The following is a 20,768-nucleotide window of genomic DNA, read 5'->3' on the forward strand; positions in this document are numbered from 1 at the left end:
AGCAGTACAAGCAGAATGGGATTACAATGTTCGTGTAGCTGTCAACTCTTATTATTATTTTGAGCAAGTTCATTTTATGGACTCATATCCATTTCCATTCTGAGAAGTAGGTAGGAAAAAACAGCATTTATACTGTGTCAGGACGTTTCTTTCATGCTGCTGAATCTACAAAATTGCATTATCACTATAAATTAGATTTTTCTCTTAGAGTGGTATTTAGACCGGTCGTTGGTAGTGTTCTTTATAAAAACAATAAAGAACACTACCAACGACCGATCTAAATACCGCGTATCATATAGGAGAAGCGAGAGTAGGGGTGTCTTTCAGGAGAGGAGGGGATTAGTTCTGGTAATGTCATAAAATGTAAGGGCCAAGCATACAGGCAGAATCCAAACACCTATTGAAAATTAAAATTTTAGGGACAAGGACATAAGTCACAGAACATTTGGTAAAGTAGTTCAGAAAACTCTTAAATTAATGTTGGTGTATAATTCAATATTGCTCCACAGGTTTAAAATGTGCTAGAATTGTAAAAGGTGGTAATGAATCACAGTGTGAGGTCTCTGACTAAAATCTAATGCTTCATTTTTTTTCCTCCTGAACTTATTTTTCCACAAAATATCACGTTCTAACGGCAGACTTTTTTGTTCTGTCTTTAAAACAGGAACTCAAGCACCATATACGCGGCCAACGGTGAGCCCGTCTATAGGGGCTCGGATGGCTGGAACTCCAGGGGCTGCTACATACGTGAAAACTACCAGCGGTAGCATCATCACCGTGGTACCAAAATCGCTGGCTACGCTGGGAGGGAAGATTATCAGCAGTAATATTGTTTCTGGTAGGCATATGAGCACTTTGATATGAAGACTTATTTCAAGAGTAAATTTAGGTTGTTCAGGGCCTTTCTGTGGGTTGCTCAAGTTCTTAAAACCTTTACTGGAGAAGATAACTCAGAAGAAAAATAACTGAGAGTGAAGAAGAGAATAATGGGTAGAAGTTATGGAGGTGAAGTGTTCTTAAGGATTGCAGTAATTCTTGTGTCTAAGAAGGAAGCATCTAGTGTGAGGGGAGCCTGGGAGGAAAAAAAGAAACGTGGAGCAGGAGAACTATATCTTCCTGTGTTAGAGGGCCGAAAGATAGGAAAATCTTTTAGCCTTAGTTTAAAGCATTCTGTAATCTGGATGCTGCTTTTTTCTATGCCACTACACAGCCAAAGAACCAGAATAAAAACGAACTGTGTGTGTTAAATTCAGCTGTGCAGTCCCCACTTTATCCTGTTCTTCTTTTATGAGTGTCAGCCGGTCTTTCCCTTACCCCATGTTCTAAGTCAAGTTTTTCCTCCCAACCTTAAGCAGAACCTGCTGCTTTATGTTAGTCTGCTGCCGAGCCTCAGTGCTCTCTGTTAGCAACTAAACAGGGTCTTTTTAGGACTGGTATCAAGCATTCTTGCACCAGTCACAATTTTAGTATCTGTTTTGAACTTTAACGGCGCTAACGCAGAGAAAGTCTGTGGCATTTCCAAACAGATGTTTGGCAGGATCTGTTTTTCGTGTCTAGGAATATCTTTAAATTAGAGGTCCCACTATTAGTGCTTAGCAAAGACTCAATGTAGCACCAGCCAGTTCCTGTCACTGTGAACGACCCAGTAAATCCGGTGTAGTCTGGTAGAAGTTCCTCAATTTTTCAGGTGCTAATTTCTCCAAAATGATGTTTTGGACTGATAAGTTGCTTCTTTGGGAATGAGTAACTCTCTTTTTAAGCTGTTGTGGGTGTGATGAGTTGTTGAGAAGATTTCCAGATCTATTAGTGAGTTTTTATACTCAAATGCAAATACTGTTCTCCTGAGCACCAGCTAATGCAGGGAAACCCTTGGCTGGTCTTGCATAACGATTGTATTGAAACAACACAGGTTTGGAAAGGATGTCTGGTTTTTTTGTTATTGTTTCGTGGTGGGGTTTTTATTTTTGGTTGATTTTTGGGTTGTTTTTTTGTTTGCTTTGCTTTGGTTTTTTTGCTAGGAAAGCAGTATTCTAGGTATTTAGGTGCTTCACACAGAATATTAGGGATTGGAAGGGACCTCGAAAGATCATCCAGTCCAATACCCCCGCCTGAGCAGAACACCCAGATGAGGTTACATGAGAATTAAGAAAATCATAATCTCAACGTGTCTTCCCATTCCCAGGATTGGAATTATTACTCTGAAATATGTAGTGGAGTATTTGCAGGCATAATTAATTGGGTAGAAGGTAGTGAGGGGAATCCTTGGGTTTGCAGCTCTGCAGACTGAGCGGTGCTTTCTTCAAGGAAAAAGTGGAGAGATGTGATTAAAAAACTGTCCGAGTAGATGTTAATTTTCAGTCTGATAACACTGATGACTTGCATATCGCTATGTACTCTTGTAGATTGTGAAGGGCTGATGAGAATTACCTGTCACTGCAGGTAAATAAAAACCTTATACAGGGAATGGAGCTAATTAAATATTGGGAGAGGAACAGAAATAACCCACAGAGCTCTTCAAAAAAAGGAAAAAAGAATCCCCATACTTACAGACTCAACTTTCAAGAACTGATTTTAAAGCAATAGCGTATTTTTCTTTTCTCCTTTCTCAATCCACTACTCGTCACTTGTATCACAACAATTCCATGCCAGAAAGAGACGGTATTTCTCCTGATGCGAGGTAGATTCTTGGTATGTGGATTCTTTTACAGAGGTGATCTGTAGAAGAATATTGTCTGTGCAAATAGGACCTTGAGTTGAGTATTAGTGGCGTCTTTATCCCACTTATTCTAGTCTTTAAGAAATTAAACATATTAGCCTGAGAAAGCTGTGTTAGTCTGCTCTATAATTCATGAGGAGGAGTTGACTGTCCTAATATAGAACAAATTATCTGCCTGTTTTTGCTGTAGGTGAAAGGTTTGTAAGAGTGGGCATCTAATCTTTATATGTTGACATAAATTCCCATTCCAGATACTGCCCTTTTTCTTTGTGCTGTCAGATTTCAATACAATGATTTGTATATATCTCACCAGCTCCCACCGTGGAAGGAAATGTACATGTGATAAACCACACATTACCTCTTTTCCCACAAAAATTTAGGAACTACAACCAAAATCACTACAATTCCAATGACGTCCAAACCCAATGTGATCGTCGTGCAAAAAACGACTGGAAAAGGAACTACAATTCAAGGGCTTCCGGGCAAAAACGTCGTCACAACGCTGTTGAATGCTGGGGTAAGTAAGAGTTTCAAGTCTCAAACCGATAGCATGCGCTGGCTGCTTCATTTGTTCTGCTAAAGTCCTGATTAAAAGCAAATTGTGCATGAGCTCCTTAACAGATAGAGCACGCATTAATGTCAGGGGTGTTTTGCAGAATATGAAAGATACTTAAAGCAACTGGGAATATTCTCAAAGTTAAAGGAAAATAACTTTTGAGCTTGAATTTTTTGCATGATTAATGGTTTTGTGATCCCAAAGGGTTTAAGTAGAAGAAAATTAATAGATTCTTACCCTGTTGGTGCTCTAGTGATAACCACAGTGTGGTTTTATAAACTCTGATCTCCAACCGTTTATCGTTTGGAAGAAAAGATACCACCTTTCAGTTCCTGTGGTGTGTAACACTGTAACATCCTGTACCTGGGTATTGTATAGAGTTGAAGTATTTTCTGGATAACCTGATGTGTACTAAGAACAAAATCAAGTTTCCCGTTTCAACTGGGTTTACCTATAAGTGCCAGTAACTAAAAATGATGAATGTGCTTTATGTTCCTAGATAGAACTGTGACATTTAATCCATTAATCATGTAATCTTTAAAAATCTACTTAAATAGCTAAGTAAGGAGTTGGAATTTTTGTAAACATTTTAGTTTTGTTTTGTTTTTAAAGATTTTGAACTTTCCTAATTTACAAAACTTAAAGCTCTGTTTTCACACAAGTGGAAATCTTGTGATGTTACACATTAGGAACCACCAGAATGTGCTGATATTTCTGAAACAAGTGTGGTTCTTGGGTTTTCCAGCTGCTTGATGGACATCAGTAGAAATACTGGGAGAACTGGCAGCCAGTATTGTTCCTTGTCTGGTTTGTTACTGTGCAGAGCTAAAAAATACCCCATGCTTAATGCCTTTGCTCTTCTTAAGCGATCAGGAGTCTAATAATTTGTCAGCATTGTTTCAATGGCAGATGTAATATGACCATATGTAATTAATATCTTGGTCATGAGGATGATACAAAGAACTATATCAAAATAGTTTCTTTTTAGAAAATCAGTTGAAGTTTTGTCAATGTCTTGCCCAAGTTAGTGTTAATAGAAATAAGAGGTTTTATAAAACACTAGCGAAGGATTTGAGGAAAGTTCCGACTTAGGTGAATTCTTTGAAGCAGCTTCAAAAAACCTGTCAGTATCTTTTAGTTAATTCTTTTTGTTCATCCCTTCAGAGCTGCTCAAAAGGTAAAGTAATGGAAAAGGGCATTTTGATAGCTTTTGCGTTCAAAACCATAGGGGTTTTTATTCGTGGTGGTTGTTTTTTGTATCAAGTCCAGTTGCAGCAGCAGCAGGTTGATCTCATGGTACACACATTCACCTGTAACTGTGTATTTTTTTAGAGAAGTGGGTCTCTCTGAAGAATTTCACTAAGTTAACCTGTAAATTTTGACTTCTCTACAGGGGGAGAAAACTATTCAGGCAGTGCCAGCAGGAGCAAAACCTGCTATCATCACTGCCACAAGACCCATCACAAAAATGATTGTTACACAGCCAAAAGGAATAGGGTCCACGGTCCAGCCAGCCACCAAAATCATCCCAACTAAAATTGTTTATGGTCAGCAAGGGAAAACGCAGGTACAGTGAGGACCCATTTTTGTCTTGAAATGTACCCCTAAATTTTAACGGGAAGTAAATAATTTTTCACTGTGTTGCCGCATTTGTTGCAAGATTAATATATGTCTATGGGGAATAAGGCTTTGAGGTGGCCTTGATTTTGATTTTTTTGAGCACCGTGTTTGCATTTCCTAGTTGTTTCTGGAGGCCTAGAGCAAAGCAAAAGGATTTACAAAGCCTTTCAGAGAGCTGAAACTTTCTGGTCATGGCTCTGGATGCCTGTTTAAGTCTTACAGCTGACGGCTAGATTGCGGGGAATAAAGACGCAGAGTCTGGACTTTGGTCGTCCATCGAATCTGAGGTGTTATTGAAGTTATTTTCTAGCTAATGTACGTTCACGTTGTCCCTGGAACCTTATATAGCTGATGGGGCTGTATACAGGGAATCTGACTTATTGCTGGATGCTTTCAGTTTCAGCTTTTTCTCTGGTTGTACTTAGTATTTAAAAGAGCTAAACTTTTATCAGATATAATAATTTGCCTGTCTTGATTGTTCAAGACTATTTATTGTGGGCTGCGGAAGGGAGATGCTTGTCCTTATCAGCACAGTGCATGTTGCAGCTCACTTGCGTAGCTTTCTCTTGTCACACCATAGTTGTATCCAACCCTGAAAAATGACTGTTGAGTGGTTTATTGTGTTAAGTATTCCAAACTACGGCGTGAGAAGTACGTTCTTGTGCATTGCCATTTACTTGGGCTTTGTGGTTTAATAATCAGAGCTGCAGAATTTACAGGTAGACATTTTCAGTGAATTATTTTGTTGGTCTTGTACATTGATCTGTTTGAGTGGCACCCTGTGCTCTGATTGTTCAGATCTGTTTTCCTGAGTGCTGTTACTATACACGAGGTTTCTCCTTCTAATTAGGTTCTCATAAAACCAAAGCCAGTGACGTTTCAAGCAACAGTTGTGAGTGAACAAACCAGGCAGTTGGTGACCGAGACGTTACAGCAGGCGTCAAGGGTGGCAGAGACAGGAAACTCGTCTCTCCCAGAAGTGAAAGAAGAACCACAAACCTACACTGAGAGCAGCTCTTCTTCTACAGAGTCCTCCCAGAGCTCCCAAGGTATGTATTAGTGTCCACATAAAATACAAATGGACCATCTCCCAAGCATTTATATAGTTTTATATAGAATCGCAGAATCATTTTGGTTGGAAGAGACCCTCAAGATCAAGTCCAACAGTTAACTTTCTGCATCTCTTTTTACACAGGTTTTCACCCAATCTATTGGCAGTGAGTGTAATTGTTCACTTCCCGTACATCTCAATGTATATTTTATGATCTATTTACTCTATGCCTCCACTTATGTGAAAAGCAGAGATGATATATTTTTGCTGAGCTCTGGCTTGTTGTTACAGTATTTGTGACTTGCAGCCTGTTTCCTCTTTTTGGGGAGTCACAGGTAGGCAGTGTAGCGGTTTTTTGGGTTTTCTTGGCAGCCCATGCCCTGCCACCCTCTTCCCTGAGTATATTGAAGCATCTCTCCAGTGCATGACTGACAGCTGTCATGGGACCAGCATAAATTTCGGTCCTTTTATGAGCACGTGTATGTGCATCAGAACATATATATCAGATATGCAGTCCCAGTGGGGATGCTGCCGTGGCTTCAAGCCTTGATACAGATCCAGCTGCTCTTATTTGGTAGAGGAGGATAAATAATAGGGTATAAGTAACACCCAGCTTTGCATCAGGAGAGACCATAGGGTGTATCACTGCATTAAATAAAAAAGAAATGTCTTTCGGTGAAACGTGTACTCATTTTTGTGTTCTGTTCAATCACCTTGCCTATATTATTCCATAACTGTTAGTCTATACTGTTATTTTAAGCAAAGTTTTGAAGATTCAACACACTTTAAAAAATTAGGAGCTGTTAATTTAGAGCGCTCAATACATGTTGATCACATGAACTGCTAAAACCTGTAAATAGTTCAGTTCGAGGCAAATTCACTGTAGAAAGAAACCTGCTGAACTTTGGTTGTTCAAACCAAAACATTTATAAGCAACCGAAATATAGAATATTTTTGCTGGTGGAAATTGTTCATAATATCAGCAGTGTTTTACTTCAAGAACCACTTATAAGTATTGCAGAATGAGAGTATGCATCCTTGGCAATGCTTAAAATGCTGATGGTTCATCCCAGAATGGTTCTATGATGACTTGATGTGCCTTTATTCTTTTCACAAACAGATTCTCAGCCTGTTGTCCATGTTATTGCTTCAAGAAGTCAAGATTGGTCAGAACACGAAATTGCTGTGGACACAAGCCCAACAATAATCTACCAGGATGTATCCAGTGAATCTCAGTCAGCTACTTCCACAATAAAAGCTTTGCTGGAACTTCAGCAGACAACAGGTGTGAAAACACACGCGGTATTAAGAATAACATCAAAGCTTATTACTTGCTTAAGTAGCCATTTGTAATAAATTTTGTAATTGAAAAGCACCTACCTTGAATCAACTTGATTCCTTTCTTATCCTGTAACAGTTTTTAATCTATTATATAATGTTCACTATTAAATTAAACTTTTGCATTTTTATTGGAGGTATTTTTAAGAATAGAAGTTCATGTTTTGAACGTTTATTTTATGTTTTTCTCCCAAAGCAGTGAAGGAAAAGTTAGAATCGAAGCCAAGGCAGCCTACCATTGACTTGAGCCAAATGGCTGTCCCAATCCAGATGACCCAAGAAAAGAGACATTCTCCAGAAAGCCCTTCAATTGCTGTAGTAGAGTCGGAATTAGTTGCTGAATATATCACAACTGGTGAGTAAAGTAGTTTGATGTGGGGGTTCGCAAAACTCATTTTGGAGTTTTCTCACAATGGGTTTTCGTCACTGTGTTTCACTATAATTTACTGTAGAGGAAAGGCATCTTTTCTATCTAGAGGAGTCAGACTTTTGAGTTTGTTTAATCCATATTTTCAAAATGTTACTTCCTTACCAAGACTAAGTGGCTTTTTAAGCCGGGTGTGCGTTTAGCATGTTAACATAGTCCACAGCTTCTTTGTTTGCTGGAAGGCTTTGAACTGTTAAATTTGCACTCTTTAAACAAATAAATCATTCAAATTCAAATTATTTTGGGGATTCAGTTCTTAACTTTTTATAAACTTGGCTCCTCCTGTCTGGATGTCCTGTTCTATAGAAGTCCTTGACTTGCTTCCACTAATCAGCTCTTAATTATACCGTGTGTCTGATGTACCCTGCTACCCCAGAACACTGGGCGTGAGCCACTTCCTGTACGTACACAAGAGGATCAAATTACCCATTTTCCATTTTAATTTCTTAAGTCTGCATTATTGATCTCCCTACTTTGCTTGGAAGATGAAAACAAAAGTGCATTGAAAATCTTCATTGATAAAAAGGAATAAAACTCAATTATATTAAATTTTGTCAGTACGTATCTAACTCTGGAGTTTTTAGTGTTAAACGTCCGAACTGATATTTTTTCTTTTGCTGCTCTGTGCCTCCTTGCTTCCATCCTTTGTATGGTCTTCCTTTAAGTTGTGTGAAGTTGGAGCTGGGGAGATGTTACTTTTATTCTTTTAAATAACAATTACTGTGCCCGGCTTCAATTTGGAATGTTTGAGTCACCTTCCCTTGGATCTCTTTTAAAGCAAACTCAAAAGCACCACAAATAATGTTAAAGTGATTTCTGACTAACAGTCAGTTATCTTCACTGATAACAGGTGCTGTGCATTGTGCTTCTGTTCAAGATTCCAGTTTTTGCTGGGTCTCGCTGTAAAAGTTGATGCAGGGAAAAGTGGAAATTAAACTCGGCATCTTTCTATATTTAAGTAACTTTTTGAAGCTATACAAAGTACAAAAGTTTGAGAATTCCTTGTGATTAATGTTTGAAGTACTGGAACTTCTATAAAACTTGGGCTGATACACAGGAGTCTACCAGTAGCAACAGTCTGTAATCTGTTGTGAAATCTCCTGCGTGAGCCTGGACCAAAGGATTAAGCACATTTTAACCTTTGTGGGAGCTGGGATTCAACGTTTGCCTACTCGTGAAATGAAGGGAGCGGTTCACGCGTCTTAGTGTCACCGTTTTTTGTCTGTCTGCAGACTCAGGAAGACAACACTGTATTGGTTCACATTCAGAAGAGTATCTACACAACCATATAGGTTAGAAACTTTATTTTTAAATGAACTTTTGAATTGTGCAGGAACTTTTGGGGCATCTCCACGATGGATCTGGCCCAGCATGCAGGCCAGTATTGATATAAGCCAACTCCTTTCTTGGAGTGGGAAAGTAAAATTATCATATTAATTGAAAATATGACCTTTCATTTAACTTTCGGGAAGGCAAATAGAAACTTTAAGTCATGTTACAGCTGAACTTTAATGTTGCTCATTCTCTTTCAGTTATTATTTTGTCACTAAAGGGTTAATTAAGGCACATACTTAATGCCTGTCCATATTGATATATAAATAATTTGATCAATGTCTTAGAAGTGATTGCAATATAGAAGGGTTTGTGGGTTTTTTCCTCAGCAGATCATTCGTCTGTCAATCCACTGTTTAATTAAACAACCATCCCAGTAGCCCCATAAGTCATGTTGAATCTATTCTAAAACATTACATAGATGCATGAAAAGGTCTCCCAATTTTTGCTCTGTGGTTTCTGATCACCCTCACTTGTTTTCATAATACCTGAATGTTTCCTAATTGCTAATCTTTCAAATTTAGCCTATGCTCTGGAGAGCGTTTCTTGCAGTTTATCAATGGTAGAAATTCAGCGAGCAAGCCTTGCTGTTCTTAATTGCAGTCAATGGTACAGGTCCTTTTAGCAGCGTAAAAACCACAGAATAACTCATGCTGTGCTGGTGGTGTATAAAGAATCCAACTGAAAATCAGGTATAAATTCTACTTGGAAAGAGAAGCCAGAGGAGGTTTGAACCAAGCATGATTGCTTAGGAAGCGGAGACAAAAGCAAAACCCCTGAGTTACTATTTTAAGAGGCTTCTCAGAATAGATCTGTGCTTTAAGGTTGAAGCTAACCTGCAGTAAAATAATTACTTCATGCTCAGATCTTTAATTTTGCTCACATATGCTTTCAGTTGAAGCGTAAATGCAAAGCCAGTAGCAGAAATCACTGCGGTTAGTTGTGGAGAAGTGCCAGTGACCTCTTTAATTTCAGTCAGTCATCGGTCCCAGCCCCACCAGCAATCGTCCCAGCCCCAGAGGACTCTGCTCCAGCACGTGGCTCAGTCACAGACAGCAACGCAGACTTCGGTCGTGGTGAAATCCATCCCCGCATCCTCCACGGGCGCGATTACCCATATCATGCAGCAGGTTGTACCCTTTCTTTTCCCAATGCTCTATAGAAATAGCAGTAGGTTAAATTAATTATATAGGACCAGGGCTGCTTCTCGATGGATATGTCATGTTGCTACCACTGAAAATGCGAAGTGTAAAGGTCAATTAATAATTTTAATATAGCTTGTTTTGATGGTGAGGGTGGTGGGATAAAAGGTGAAGCAGTTAATGAGATTTTTTGAGACTTTTAAGTGAAATGTATTAACAGCCACTGTGGAAGAGATAGTGCTTCCTAGATGAGTTCTTCCTGTCTATTACCACTTCAACAGCGACAAACTGGTTTTTTTCTATATGTTGTATTGCAGGGGCTTAGGCAATTTAATATTGGTGTTAGTGTGGGGGGAAGAGGCATGAAGCAGCATCTGGTCAGTACACAGAGCACACAGTGTCTTTTTCATTTGAAGGCTTTAGTAGATGAATAAGCAAACTTCTAGAAATCAAAGAATAAAATAATATTTAGAGCAGTACCACAAGGATCCGAAACACTTCAAACAAAGTGTAGATTGTGGTGAAATCTCACTGAAGCCACTCCAGTTCCTTTCTTCAAGAACTGCTCAGCTCTGCAGTGCTTTACCTTCTAGGAACTTCGCTGTAGACCAGAACAATACTGCGTTTGGGTTATAAACCCGCTTCACAGTGTATTTTCACAGGTGTTTGAATAGGCTGCTTCATCTTGCTAAAGCCATTTATTAATACATGTATACTGTGGTATACAAAGCATAGTAGTGTAGACGTCTTGCTCCCTCAGGCCCCTCAAAAAAATCAAACAGTGTTTGTGCAGTGCCCAGGAGAAGTTGCAATGATAATTTGAGGAAGAAAGGAAGGCGAAGTGAGGATCTCTGCTGAGATAAGGTGGACTCTAGGTATATGAGGAGCTGCAGAAGCAGCCATGGAGAAGATGATTAGGCTCTCAAAAGGAAAGAGTAAGAATTTATTGTGGAGAGAGCCTCACTTTAATGAGGAGCTACTGTTCAACCACCTGCTAATCCCTGCTGCTTCATATTCAAGTGCCATTGCAGCCTTAGGGGCTTTGAACCTTAGTCTGACACACACGAGGGCTACGTGGTCTCCACTGAGGATTAGTTACATGGTTAATGTCACATAGAGACGTGCCACACTTTAACATGATGGAAATAGCTATTGGTTGCTTACGTATTGTGGAATCTCCATGCAAGGGTATTTTTATACATGAGCTGGGATTCTGTAGTGGTAAAATAAGTTGAAGTAGTCCAGTTGAAAGATTAAAAATTATTTTTATATTGTGTATTCTTATTTATATTTCTCTTTACTAACTTGCTGTAACTTCTTCTTACTAAGGCCTTAAGCAGTCACACTGCATTTACCAAACACAGCGAACAACTTGGAACTGAGGAAGGAGAAGTGGAAGAGATGGACACCTTAGATCCTCAGACCGGCCTGTTCTACAGATCTGCCCTGACACAATCTCAGGCACAAAAACAGCAAAAACTGAGCCAGCCACAGCTGGAACAGACTCAACTGCAAGTGAAAACTCTGCAGTGTTTCCAGACTAAGCAGAAGCAGACAATCCACCTGCAGGCTGATCAAATCCAGCACAAACTCCCACAAATGCCCCAGCTTTCCATAAGGCATCAAAAGATAAACCCCCAGCAGCAGCAAGAGCAAGCACAGACCAAACCAGATGCACAGCACCCCCCGCCCCACATGATGGCCAAAGAAAGGCAACTCCCTACCTTAGTGGCACAGCCACAGCAAACTGTAGTGCAGGTGCTTGCAGTCAAAACCACGCAGCAGCTGCCCAAACTGCAACAGGCACCAACGGCACAAAAAATCTACGTGCAACCCCAGCCCCCCCAGGGTCAAATGCAGCTACCTGCCTCTTCAGAGAAACAGCCAGCAAGCCAGGTAACGGAATATTGATAGCATGCAAAATACACGGCGCTGTTCAAGGAAAAAAACACACAAAAAAAGGCAAAAAAAAAAATATATATCAAAACACCAACACTGTCGCTGTAGCAGTGTTTTGTCCTGGCAACGGAGAACTCCTCATTCCACTGGTTTTAAGTGCCCCATCAGAAGGTTGACACTAGGACAGAGAAGCACATGTTATAGGGGAAAAATCAGTAGAGCTCACAGACGTGTTTCATTGGACAGTTCTTACGAATTTCTGCCACCATTGGTGCATGGAATTTGTCCCCAGTTGTTTCCTTTTAATTTTTAGATATGACACGTTATTAATTTCCGTTCCCGTAGCACTTTTTATTTCCGTGGAAATAAAGATGAATACACTGCAGTCTCCTAAGGCTCTCCATTGCACATCTTCCTTTGTAGTTTACATTTTCCTGAAGTTGTATGGCTTTCATGTACAGGAGTAATTTGATTTTTCCTTGGGAGGGGAAAATGTAAAGACTGAAGAATGAAAAGCATAATGTATTTTCACTAGCTCCAGAAACGTATAGTTTCGTGTTGTTTTTTTTTTGGCCCTTTAAGGAATACATGTGAAAACAAGAGGGTTAACAAACATCACATGAGGGTGTAAATGCCAAAGGAAAATGAGGCTGCTGTGGTGTTATACTGCTAAAATCTTTATCTAGCAGCCGAAAGAGCTGCTTTTCCCCAGGCTTCAATTAACTGTTACTACATCTACATCTTTGCTGATTCCTTTGTTAAAACACTGAGTTTCAACTGTCTTCCTAATAGCAAGTATGTTGTTTGTGCCATGCTGTCCTTGGAAATACTGAGTTAAATTTTCAGTTTAAAAAAACAAAATCTAGCTGTAACATGCACAACAAAAATTTGATTTTCAGGTGCAGCAGCCAATTATAACGCAAGGATCCACTGTTACAAAGATAACTTTTGAGGGGAGGCAGCCTCCTGTTTCAGAGGTAGCAGGTGCCAGTTCTGTGCCCAAACTGGCGTTGCCGGTTACCGGTTTATTCCCCACGCAGTCATCCACGAAGACAGCGGTAGCGGATGTTTTGAGAGTGTCTATGGTGGAAGCTCAGATTGATCCAAACGTAGAACATACAACAGTGGACCCCCCAAAAAAGGCCATATCTGCTAGTAAACTCGTTAGCGAAGCAGAGTCGTCACCTTGTCCCCAGGTGCCGAGGGTGACTGCGGTAGGGATGACGGCAACTTCCATCCTGCAGCAACAGACGCGTGCAGAACCCGGTTCAAGTCCTCCTGCTGTTGGTCCTGCTTTGACAGAGAGGAAACTCGATGCACAAGGAATGCCTACAACAAAGCAGTTTATACACATTCAGAATATATCACAAAAGAAAGCTGAAGAGAGTTCATCAGAAATTGTTGTCCAGGTAAGAGAAGACTGGAGCAAATAAGGCAGAGGTTGAGCAGAGCAAACTGCTGTCTGATGTGATGATTGCAACCGAGCAATGTTCGACTATTTTTGTTTTCCTTCCCCAGTTTTTGGTTCTTTTTCTACACTTGTGATAGATTGGTACTTTAAAGTGTGTAATTCTTCTTAAACTGAGCTCAAGTTTGTCGAGAACTGTATCATTCACTGTGTCCTCGGTGTCTTCCTTTTTCTGTTAAGAAAACAAATCAAGCTCATCTAGTTTTACCAAGTACTTTTATTTGAAATGCTTAAAAATATGACTTTCAAGATCTACTGTGGAACTATGATCTATAATCTTTTATAGTATTTACTAATATTACCTCTGAGTATAAAATTAGTGCAAAAAAATGGAGTAATGGAGTTCTACTTACTGGGAAAGTTCAGCAAATAAGGTCTAAATTCAGGAGCAATCTTGTTAACTTCACTTATGACCAATCTCACCAATTCTGAGATAAAATGACTATTGATGTTTATCCTAAATGCTCTGAGTCACTACCTAACTAATGATTGATATTTTCATTGATTCTCTTGTCTTAAATATGATGTTTTATGATGTAACACATGTTCAGAATGTCAACTGAGGAAGTATTTAAGCCATCCGAGGACTCACAGTGGTATAATATGAATCTTTGTAGACAAGTTTGCAAACTGTGGGGTTGATCCTTGTGGGTCCCTTCCAACTCAGGACCTTCTATGTTTCTATAAGTTGGCATGGCGTATGTTCACACAGATGATGGTGTAGATCGAAATGGTTCTACTGTCTTATCATATTTGTGTTTACAGGGAAAATGTTTCTGATGTGGGAAATAATTTGTGTACAGAGCTTTCAAATTTTTCATGCTCCTTTGTAAAATCATCATTGCAGTTAACTTCGCTTTTGTAGAAACCATAGTTTTTGTACTCAGTTTTAGTCCTCATTTTCCTAAATAGACGAAGGTAGATTTCTATTTTACTTCAAACACTGTGTATTTTGAGAATCTGTATTGTTTATCATTGTGGCATGAGCTGTTTCAAAAGTAAAATGCTACCCAGAATTTCAGTTGTATAGTTGTAGATTTAGTTTCTAGAACCTATGAAAGAACAAGCAGAAATAAATAGCTTGGGTCCATTGGATTTCCTCAGCCTCTGTGCCGCTGCGGCTCTGAGCAGGGCCAGAGGTTCTGTTGTGTTGCATACAAAAAAATATAGCTAGTCCTTATATCTGAATGTCTTGTCTGAAAAAGATGAAGCTAAAGAAAGTGTTATCTGTGCTTTGCGTTGGAGGAATAGGGTGACGAAGATGATTAAGGGAGTGGAGCATCTCCCGTGTGAAGAAAGGCTGAGGGAGCTGGGGCTCTTTAGTTTGGAGGAGACTGAGGGGTGACCTCATTCATGTTTACAGATATAGAAAGGGTGAGTGTCAGGAGGATGGAGCCAGGCTCTTCTCAGTGACAACCAGTGATAGGACAAGGGGTAATGGGTACACACTGGAACACAGGAGGTCCCACTTAAATTTGAGAAGGAACTTCTTCATGGTGAGGGTGGCAGAACCTGGCCCAGGCTGCCCAGGAAGGTTGTGGAGTCTCCTTCTCTGCAGACATTCAAACCCGCCTGGACACCTTCCTGTGGAACCTCAGCTGGGTGTTCCTGCTCCGGCGGGGGGATTGCACTGGATGAGCTTTGAGGTCCCTTCCAACCCCTGACATTCTGGGATTCTTTGAATGATGGATGGTGGGCATTGGTGGTTTAGCGGTTGGTTGTGCCGTCACAGGCCATTAGTGAAGACCCAAGGCTGCGATCAATGCCTTAAGAGCCAGATTATTCAGATTTTATCTTTCACCATCTGATCTGTTGAAAAGGTGCTTTGAAACTTTAGCTAATTAATGTAACGTGCAATGGGCATTAGCTGGGGAAAACGGCTCTTGGAAACCGAATATCCCTTTTCCATGAGTGCTTGCGCAGATGCATTTACCCATGCAAACTCCACGTGTTAAAACTGAAATCTCTTCTTTCTTTTAGACTATCCCTCACTATTCCATCCCTTGTCACTCCAGCTCCAATGTGGTGGTGGAACCCAGTGGGCTCCTGGAGCTCAACAACTTTACCAGTCAACGCCTTGATGACGAGGAGACGGCGATGGAGCAAGATGTGGACAGTAGCACAGAGGATGGCACCGAGCCCAGCCCCTCTCGAGGTTCTGCTGAGCAATCCTAAGGAACTGGGACACTGGAGTGCACTTTAAAAATATCTTGGGGATTTTGAGTATCCGAGATACCCTTTTATTGTGATGTCCTAGAGCACTTTTGCTTATTAGAGTTGTTCATTGGACCCTTGAAGCATCAGTGTGTTCTAACAAGACGGTGTCGCAAAAGCTGCTTCTTAAAAGTTCGTTTCCAGCGACAAAGATGGAATTACTGAGATTTAGTAAACCCGTGACGGTGGAATGTACTGTTAAAAAAGCAAACCTGCAGCGAATTCTACAGCTCGTGCTATTGAAGCCTTTGCCCAGATGCTGAAACAGCTTTCAGTGAAAAGGGATTGTTATTTTGCTGTGTCTTTTTCTTAGTCGTGAACAAAACACCATCAAAAAAAGAAGTTGAATAAATATTCGTATTTTTAAATAGCATGTGAGAGAAAAAGTGTCTCTGACAGTGCTGGAAAAGCCCCAGGAATTTTGGAATTTGCTTCCTTGCACTTGTGCTCACTTAAAGATTTCTTTTCATAAGCCTAAAAACAGAGATTCCTTTTTAATTCTTATTGGTGAATGTTTGGAAATAAACAAAATCACTCCCTGGTAGCAAAGTGCATTTGCTAGCGGATTTTTGTTACAAGTAGGGTAACAGTGTATGAGGCATTTCTTTGTGCCATTAGCATATGAAGTGCCCATCTACCCTTGTTAATCTTGGATTATTTATTGAAATAACAAATGTAAAGTGAGGCCAAGCTGTTTAAAAGGTTCCTGTGAGACGGGTGCATTAATTCAGATACAAGTGGGGCAGGAAGGGATGCATTTTGCTATAAACCGGTTTTCCAAAATGGGCGATAAGTGGTTCAGCATCTTTCGAAGTTGAACCCCTGAATTCAGAAGCGAGCTACGACTTTTAAAAATCCGTATTTTACTCTTACATGCTGTTTATAAAGTGACCGTTTGGGGAGTTTCAAAGCTTAAATTGGGATACAGTGGTAGGTTTCAGAAATCAGCCTTATGACTTGGCTTGTTGAAGCAATACTCTGAGGTTTGCGTTCAGATGGGGTGAAAGAACCGGTTTTAATACATTCTGCTAATGAAGAAAATACTTTTTTTTGGTCTGAATGTATATAAAAACATGTTTTTAACTGTTTTGTATAGATTTCATTATAAATAACTAAGCATTTTAAGACTTTGACATATCATTTCATTGTATATACATCTATCAGCCTAACTGCCCAGGTTTTGGAACTGAAGTACTGTAAGTAGATTTCATCCAAAGTCTAATACAGCTTTTTGCGTCAGTCTTTTTTGTTTCTTTATAAGCTGTGATTTTACTGTTGATATTGTAGTTAAGATTAAATTCCAGCAAGAGTAACTCAAACTAAAAATACAAATCCTAAACCAACGCATTTATCTTACTTGTCCTGAGTACCCACTGCTGTAAGAACACACAGTAACCCGTAGATGGTGCTGTTGTTTTTTATGTAACCTCATTTCTTTTATAAACTAAGTCCCTATGACGTTCATGCACTTTTTTTTCCCCCCTTCTGTTTTCCATGAGCATTAGTTGCAAAAATCACGTAGTTTATCACGGTGGAAAAGCGTCTTGATAAATTCAACATACAAATGCCAGAGTACTGGGTTAGGAAACATTGTTTTTGCATTATTTTTATGTTGGAATAGGTATTGGCTTGGTTTCTACTGTACTCAGTGCTCAGGATGGAAGAGAATAATATATATTGAATGAGAAATACCATAATATTTCTTTCTCTAGTAAAAAAGATAATAACTCTACCAGTGTGCCATTCTAGGTGGTTCTGGTTTTGATAGTTTGGGTGCTTTTACTCTTGTTTTAGTGAAATAACGGTGACCCACAAGAGTGACCAAGTTACGATCCAAGTCCTGAAGGTTCCACGTTGCTACAGAGTGGCAAAAAGTGATTTAATACAGATTTTACTGCCCGATTGGACAGTCTGTTTTGCTTTGCAGATGCCAGTGCCAGGTAATGTCTGTAGTTTTCCATACACAGTTATAAAAAGACTGAAGCAGATGACACACAGTTCTGGATTTTATCAAATTTTCATTGTCACCTTGCAGTGTTTTGGGTGTCCCTGGCTTGTCTAGACTGAAAGGCCATGAGAATATAGAGTGAGATTTTTATTAAGCGCTTTCGCCCAAGAACTTTGCCTTAATTAATGGTTTAAGGTTTCGGTGAATGTACGTTCTCTCTCCAGCCGAAAAAGGGATACTAAGAAATAGCATAAGGTGTATTCATCACTCCTAATACATTAAGTATATTAAGTTCTGATCCAATTTATTTCCATGTTTTACGACTTTTGTTTGCATCTTTAGCAATGACTTTACAGCAAAGGTATGAACAACTAAGTGATATATTTGACAGTTCCTTGAAGAGAGCAAATATTTTAAAAGCACAAAAGCTTTTGCTGTTGCTATGAGAAAGAATTGTTTTCAGCCTGGCAAACTGAAGCACATGCTGCACTCAAGTAAGAAATTTAGATTTTTGTAATGAACGCATTCGTTCTTGAGACCCTTCTCTTGATGCTTTTCTAAACGAAGCTGATTTTTTATTTAGATTATCTTATTTTAATTTGTTCCAACACTTATAAATACTTTTAATGATAAGGAATAGACAAGGTGAGCTAAAATACAAGATCAAGATGTTATTTTTTTTCCTAGTTACTTGATTTTTGAGGACAACATCAAGAAGATAATCTCGGAGCGTTTGGCCTTCTCCTCCTTGTCGTGACCTCCAGGCAGCTCTGCCCGTTCCTTGTCCTGCCCTGTGCCCCTGGGATGCTTATTTCATCCCACTGCAGCCAGGTATCCACTGCTCACAGCCTTATAAATATCACCGAACTACTAAAAATAAGACGTCAGTGTGTAAGGTAACATTTGCACATCACTTCTCCTTGATAAGCTGCATCTTCCTTCCTTAAATGAGTTTAATGTCTCTCTCTGGCATAGAAAAAGGTGATGATGATAATCTTTGGTACTAGGAATTAGCAGGTAAATAGGCTTGTAATTTAGCAGGAAGCTGGAGGGGGGAATTGGAGAGCAGGTAAAAGCGTAAAAGAGTCGTTTTGAATTCAGCGTTTTAATAGATGATCTCTGGTGCTGAATGAATTATCAAAAAAAGGTGCTACAAAGGAAGCAAAATTAGACGAGGTGCTGAGACAAGGGAAGAGTTTTGCGCGCTTTAAAGACATGGGCAATCAGAGGGCTACAGGTTTTCTGGAAGGTTTTAACTGTCGGGGTTAAAGTGTTTTCGGTCTCCTTCCAGTGACAAAATGAGCTTTTGAAATCTCAGGGCAAAAGAGAAAAACAGCAGCTACTTGCGGCTGCGAGTTTCATCTTACATGTGGAGGACCCTTTGAGCAGAATGCGTGATTAAATAGATGGGATTTAAAAAAAGAATCGAAAGTAAAGGCAATTTAAGACTATTTACTTTTTTTCTCTAGTGTTTTAATAGTTAAGCCCAAGGGTTTCACAGATGATGTTTTGCATCTCCATGGCTACACCAACAAGGCAGGCGATTCAGCTTTGCAATGTTCAATCCGGAGAAGACTCAGAGTATAATTTAAGATAATGAACTAGAAAAAACATATTGTTTCGGAGTTTGTCCGTATTTAAAAAAGGATCTAATGCCTTAATGTCTTTGCTGGGCTCAGGGCTTGTTCCTTTCCTTGGGTTTGATGTCAACCATGAAGAACTATTTCTAACAGGTTTTGCTAAGTTCCCTTCAATGCTATGGGGATTATTCTTCCCCTGCTCAAAGTCTGTCCTGAAAAGCCTGTGAATCTGGTTTCTTCTAGTAATGCAACACATAGTTTGTGATAGATTTAGAGCTTAACATCATTCGTCAAAGAGAAAATTAGACTAAATGCCTTAATATATTTGTGGGTTCCTATGCAGGAAGAACTTGTCATTAGCGGCTCTTTAGTCTGTACAGAGGCATAGAAATGGGAACTTGAAAATATCAACACCAAGACTGATGGTAATTAATTAACGTTACCAGGGAGCATCGTGTTTTCTATCATTTGGAGGGTTTTTTTTATGAACACAGGAGCTGCAGGTTGAAATTCAGTGACCTCATATCTCATATAGTGGCAGTTAAACTAGACAGTTGCATTAGTATTGTAAAGCTTCAAAGTATAAGAAAAAATATATATATAAATACTTTGTTGATACCTCAGTGATCTTGGATGGGTTGTGGTGGTGGTGGGGGTTTTTTTCTCCTTCAGCTGTAGTTGCTGAAGTGTAAATAGGATGATGAGTAACTGGGAACTTGTTCATAACTTCTAGAGAAAAGGGTCTTTGAATTATTTGGAGCAGGAAAGATCTTAAGAGGTTTTTAAGCATTAAGGACTGAAGAATAACAGCATGGCCTCGAATCAGTTTTGAAGTCTGGGATTGTCAGACTTTTCCAATAGATATTAGTCCAGATCAGTTCCTGCTCAAAACTTTTTATGATTTTGGGTTTACCCAGTACTTAGCTACTTTTGAAAACCAGAATTTCTTGTGATTATATCTTGATGTTTCTCTCTCAAGTTTTTAGCAAGTTCAAAATTTTCTGGGATCGTGTTTTCCGTAGCTGCCTTTATTAGATGGATTTTGTCATAAAGAAAAGCTATATAACCATCTGGAGGGGGTAACTAGGACCTTGGGCTCTTTAGGAACCCATCAGAGGGCAGTAGGCACATCAGCCAGTCTCTCATGGACTACATATGGGATTTACACCCCAAGGAGGACACATCATAGGACGGTTTGGGTTGGAAGGGACCTGTGACAATCATCACGTCAACCACGTCAATTTGAATGCGCAAGGAATCCTCTATGATACTTCTGCTAAAACCTTTGGAACTTCCTTTGCCTCAGTCTCTACCAGAGGCCAACTAAAGACTCTGGGAGTCTCTTTGCACAGACTTTTATTGCTGTTAAGGATGCTGCTTTATTTTTATATATATGGATAAATAGATAGGGAATGCATAACAGGTTGGTTGTCTCTAGAGATGACAGTGGGTCTGTCATTGCTGCCCTGTAGTCACC

The 20,768-nt window shown here is 39.6% G+C and overlaps 1 protein-coding gene across 9 annotated transcripts in view; it reads left to right on the forward strand.

The window, feature by feature from the left end:
* The window catches only part of EMSY (EMSY transcriptional repressor, BRCA2 interacting), a 42,496-nt gene extending 25,265 nt beyond the window's left edge, over nucleotides 1-17,231 (forward strand). For 4 of the 9 annotated variants that reach the window (XM_065833482.2, XM_065833500.2, XM_065833508.2 and 1 more), the window contains 11 exons: nucleotides 665-838; nucleotides 3,097-3,233; nucleotides 4,666-4,839; nucleotides 5,743-5,941; nucleotides 7,064-7,228; nucleotides 7,478-7,636; nucleotides 8,941-9,000; nucleotides 10,016-10,170; nucleotides 11,512-12,078; nucleotides 12,981-13,490; nucleotides 15,530-17,231. In XM_065833482.2, the coding sequence (XP_065689554.2) occupies nucleotides 665-838; nucleotides 3,097-3,233; nucleotides 4,666-4,839; nucleotides 5,743-5,941; nucleotides 7,064-7,228; nucleotides 7,478-7,636; nucleotides 8,941-9,000; nucleotides 10,016-10,170; nucleotides 11,512-12,078; nucleotides 12,981-13,490; nucleotides 15,530-15,724 (2,495 nt within the window). In that variant the 3' untranslated portion in view covers nucleotides 15,725-17,231. The remainder of the gene's footprint in view (nucleotides 1-664; nucleotides 839-3,096; nucleotides 3,234-4,665; nucleotides 4,840-5,742; nucleotides 5,942-7,063; nucleotides 7,229-7,477; nucleotides 7,637-8,940; nucleotides 9,001-10,015; nucleotides 10,171-11,511; nucleotides 12,079-12,980; nucleotides 13,491-15,529) is intronic. The other 5 variants (XM_065833491.2, XM_065833545.2, XM_071815306.1 and 2 more) reach the window with 3 other exon arrangements.
* The last annotated feature ends 3,537 nt before the right edge of the window (nucleotides 17,232-20,768 follow it).

Source organism: Patagioenas fasciata, chromosome 1, assembly GCF_037038585.1.
Source record: "Patagioenas fasciata isolate bPatFas1 chromosome 1, bPatFas1.hap1, whole genome shotgun sequence".
NCBI classification, from domain to species: domain Eukaryota; kingdom Metazoa; phylum Chordata; class Aves; order Columbiformes; family Columbidae; genus Patagioenas; species Patagioenas fasciata.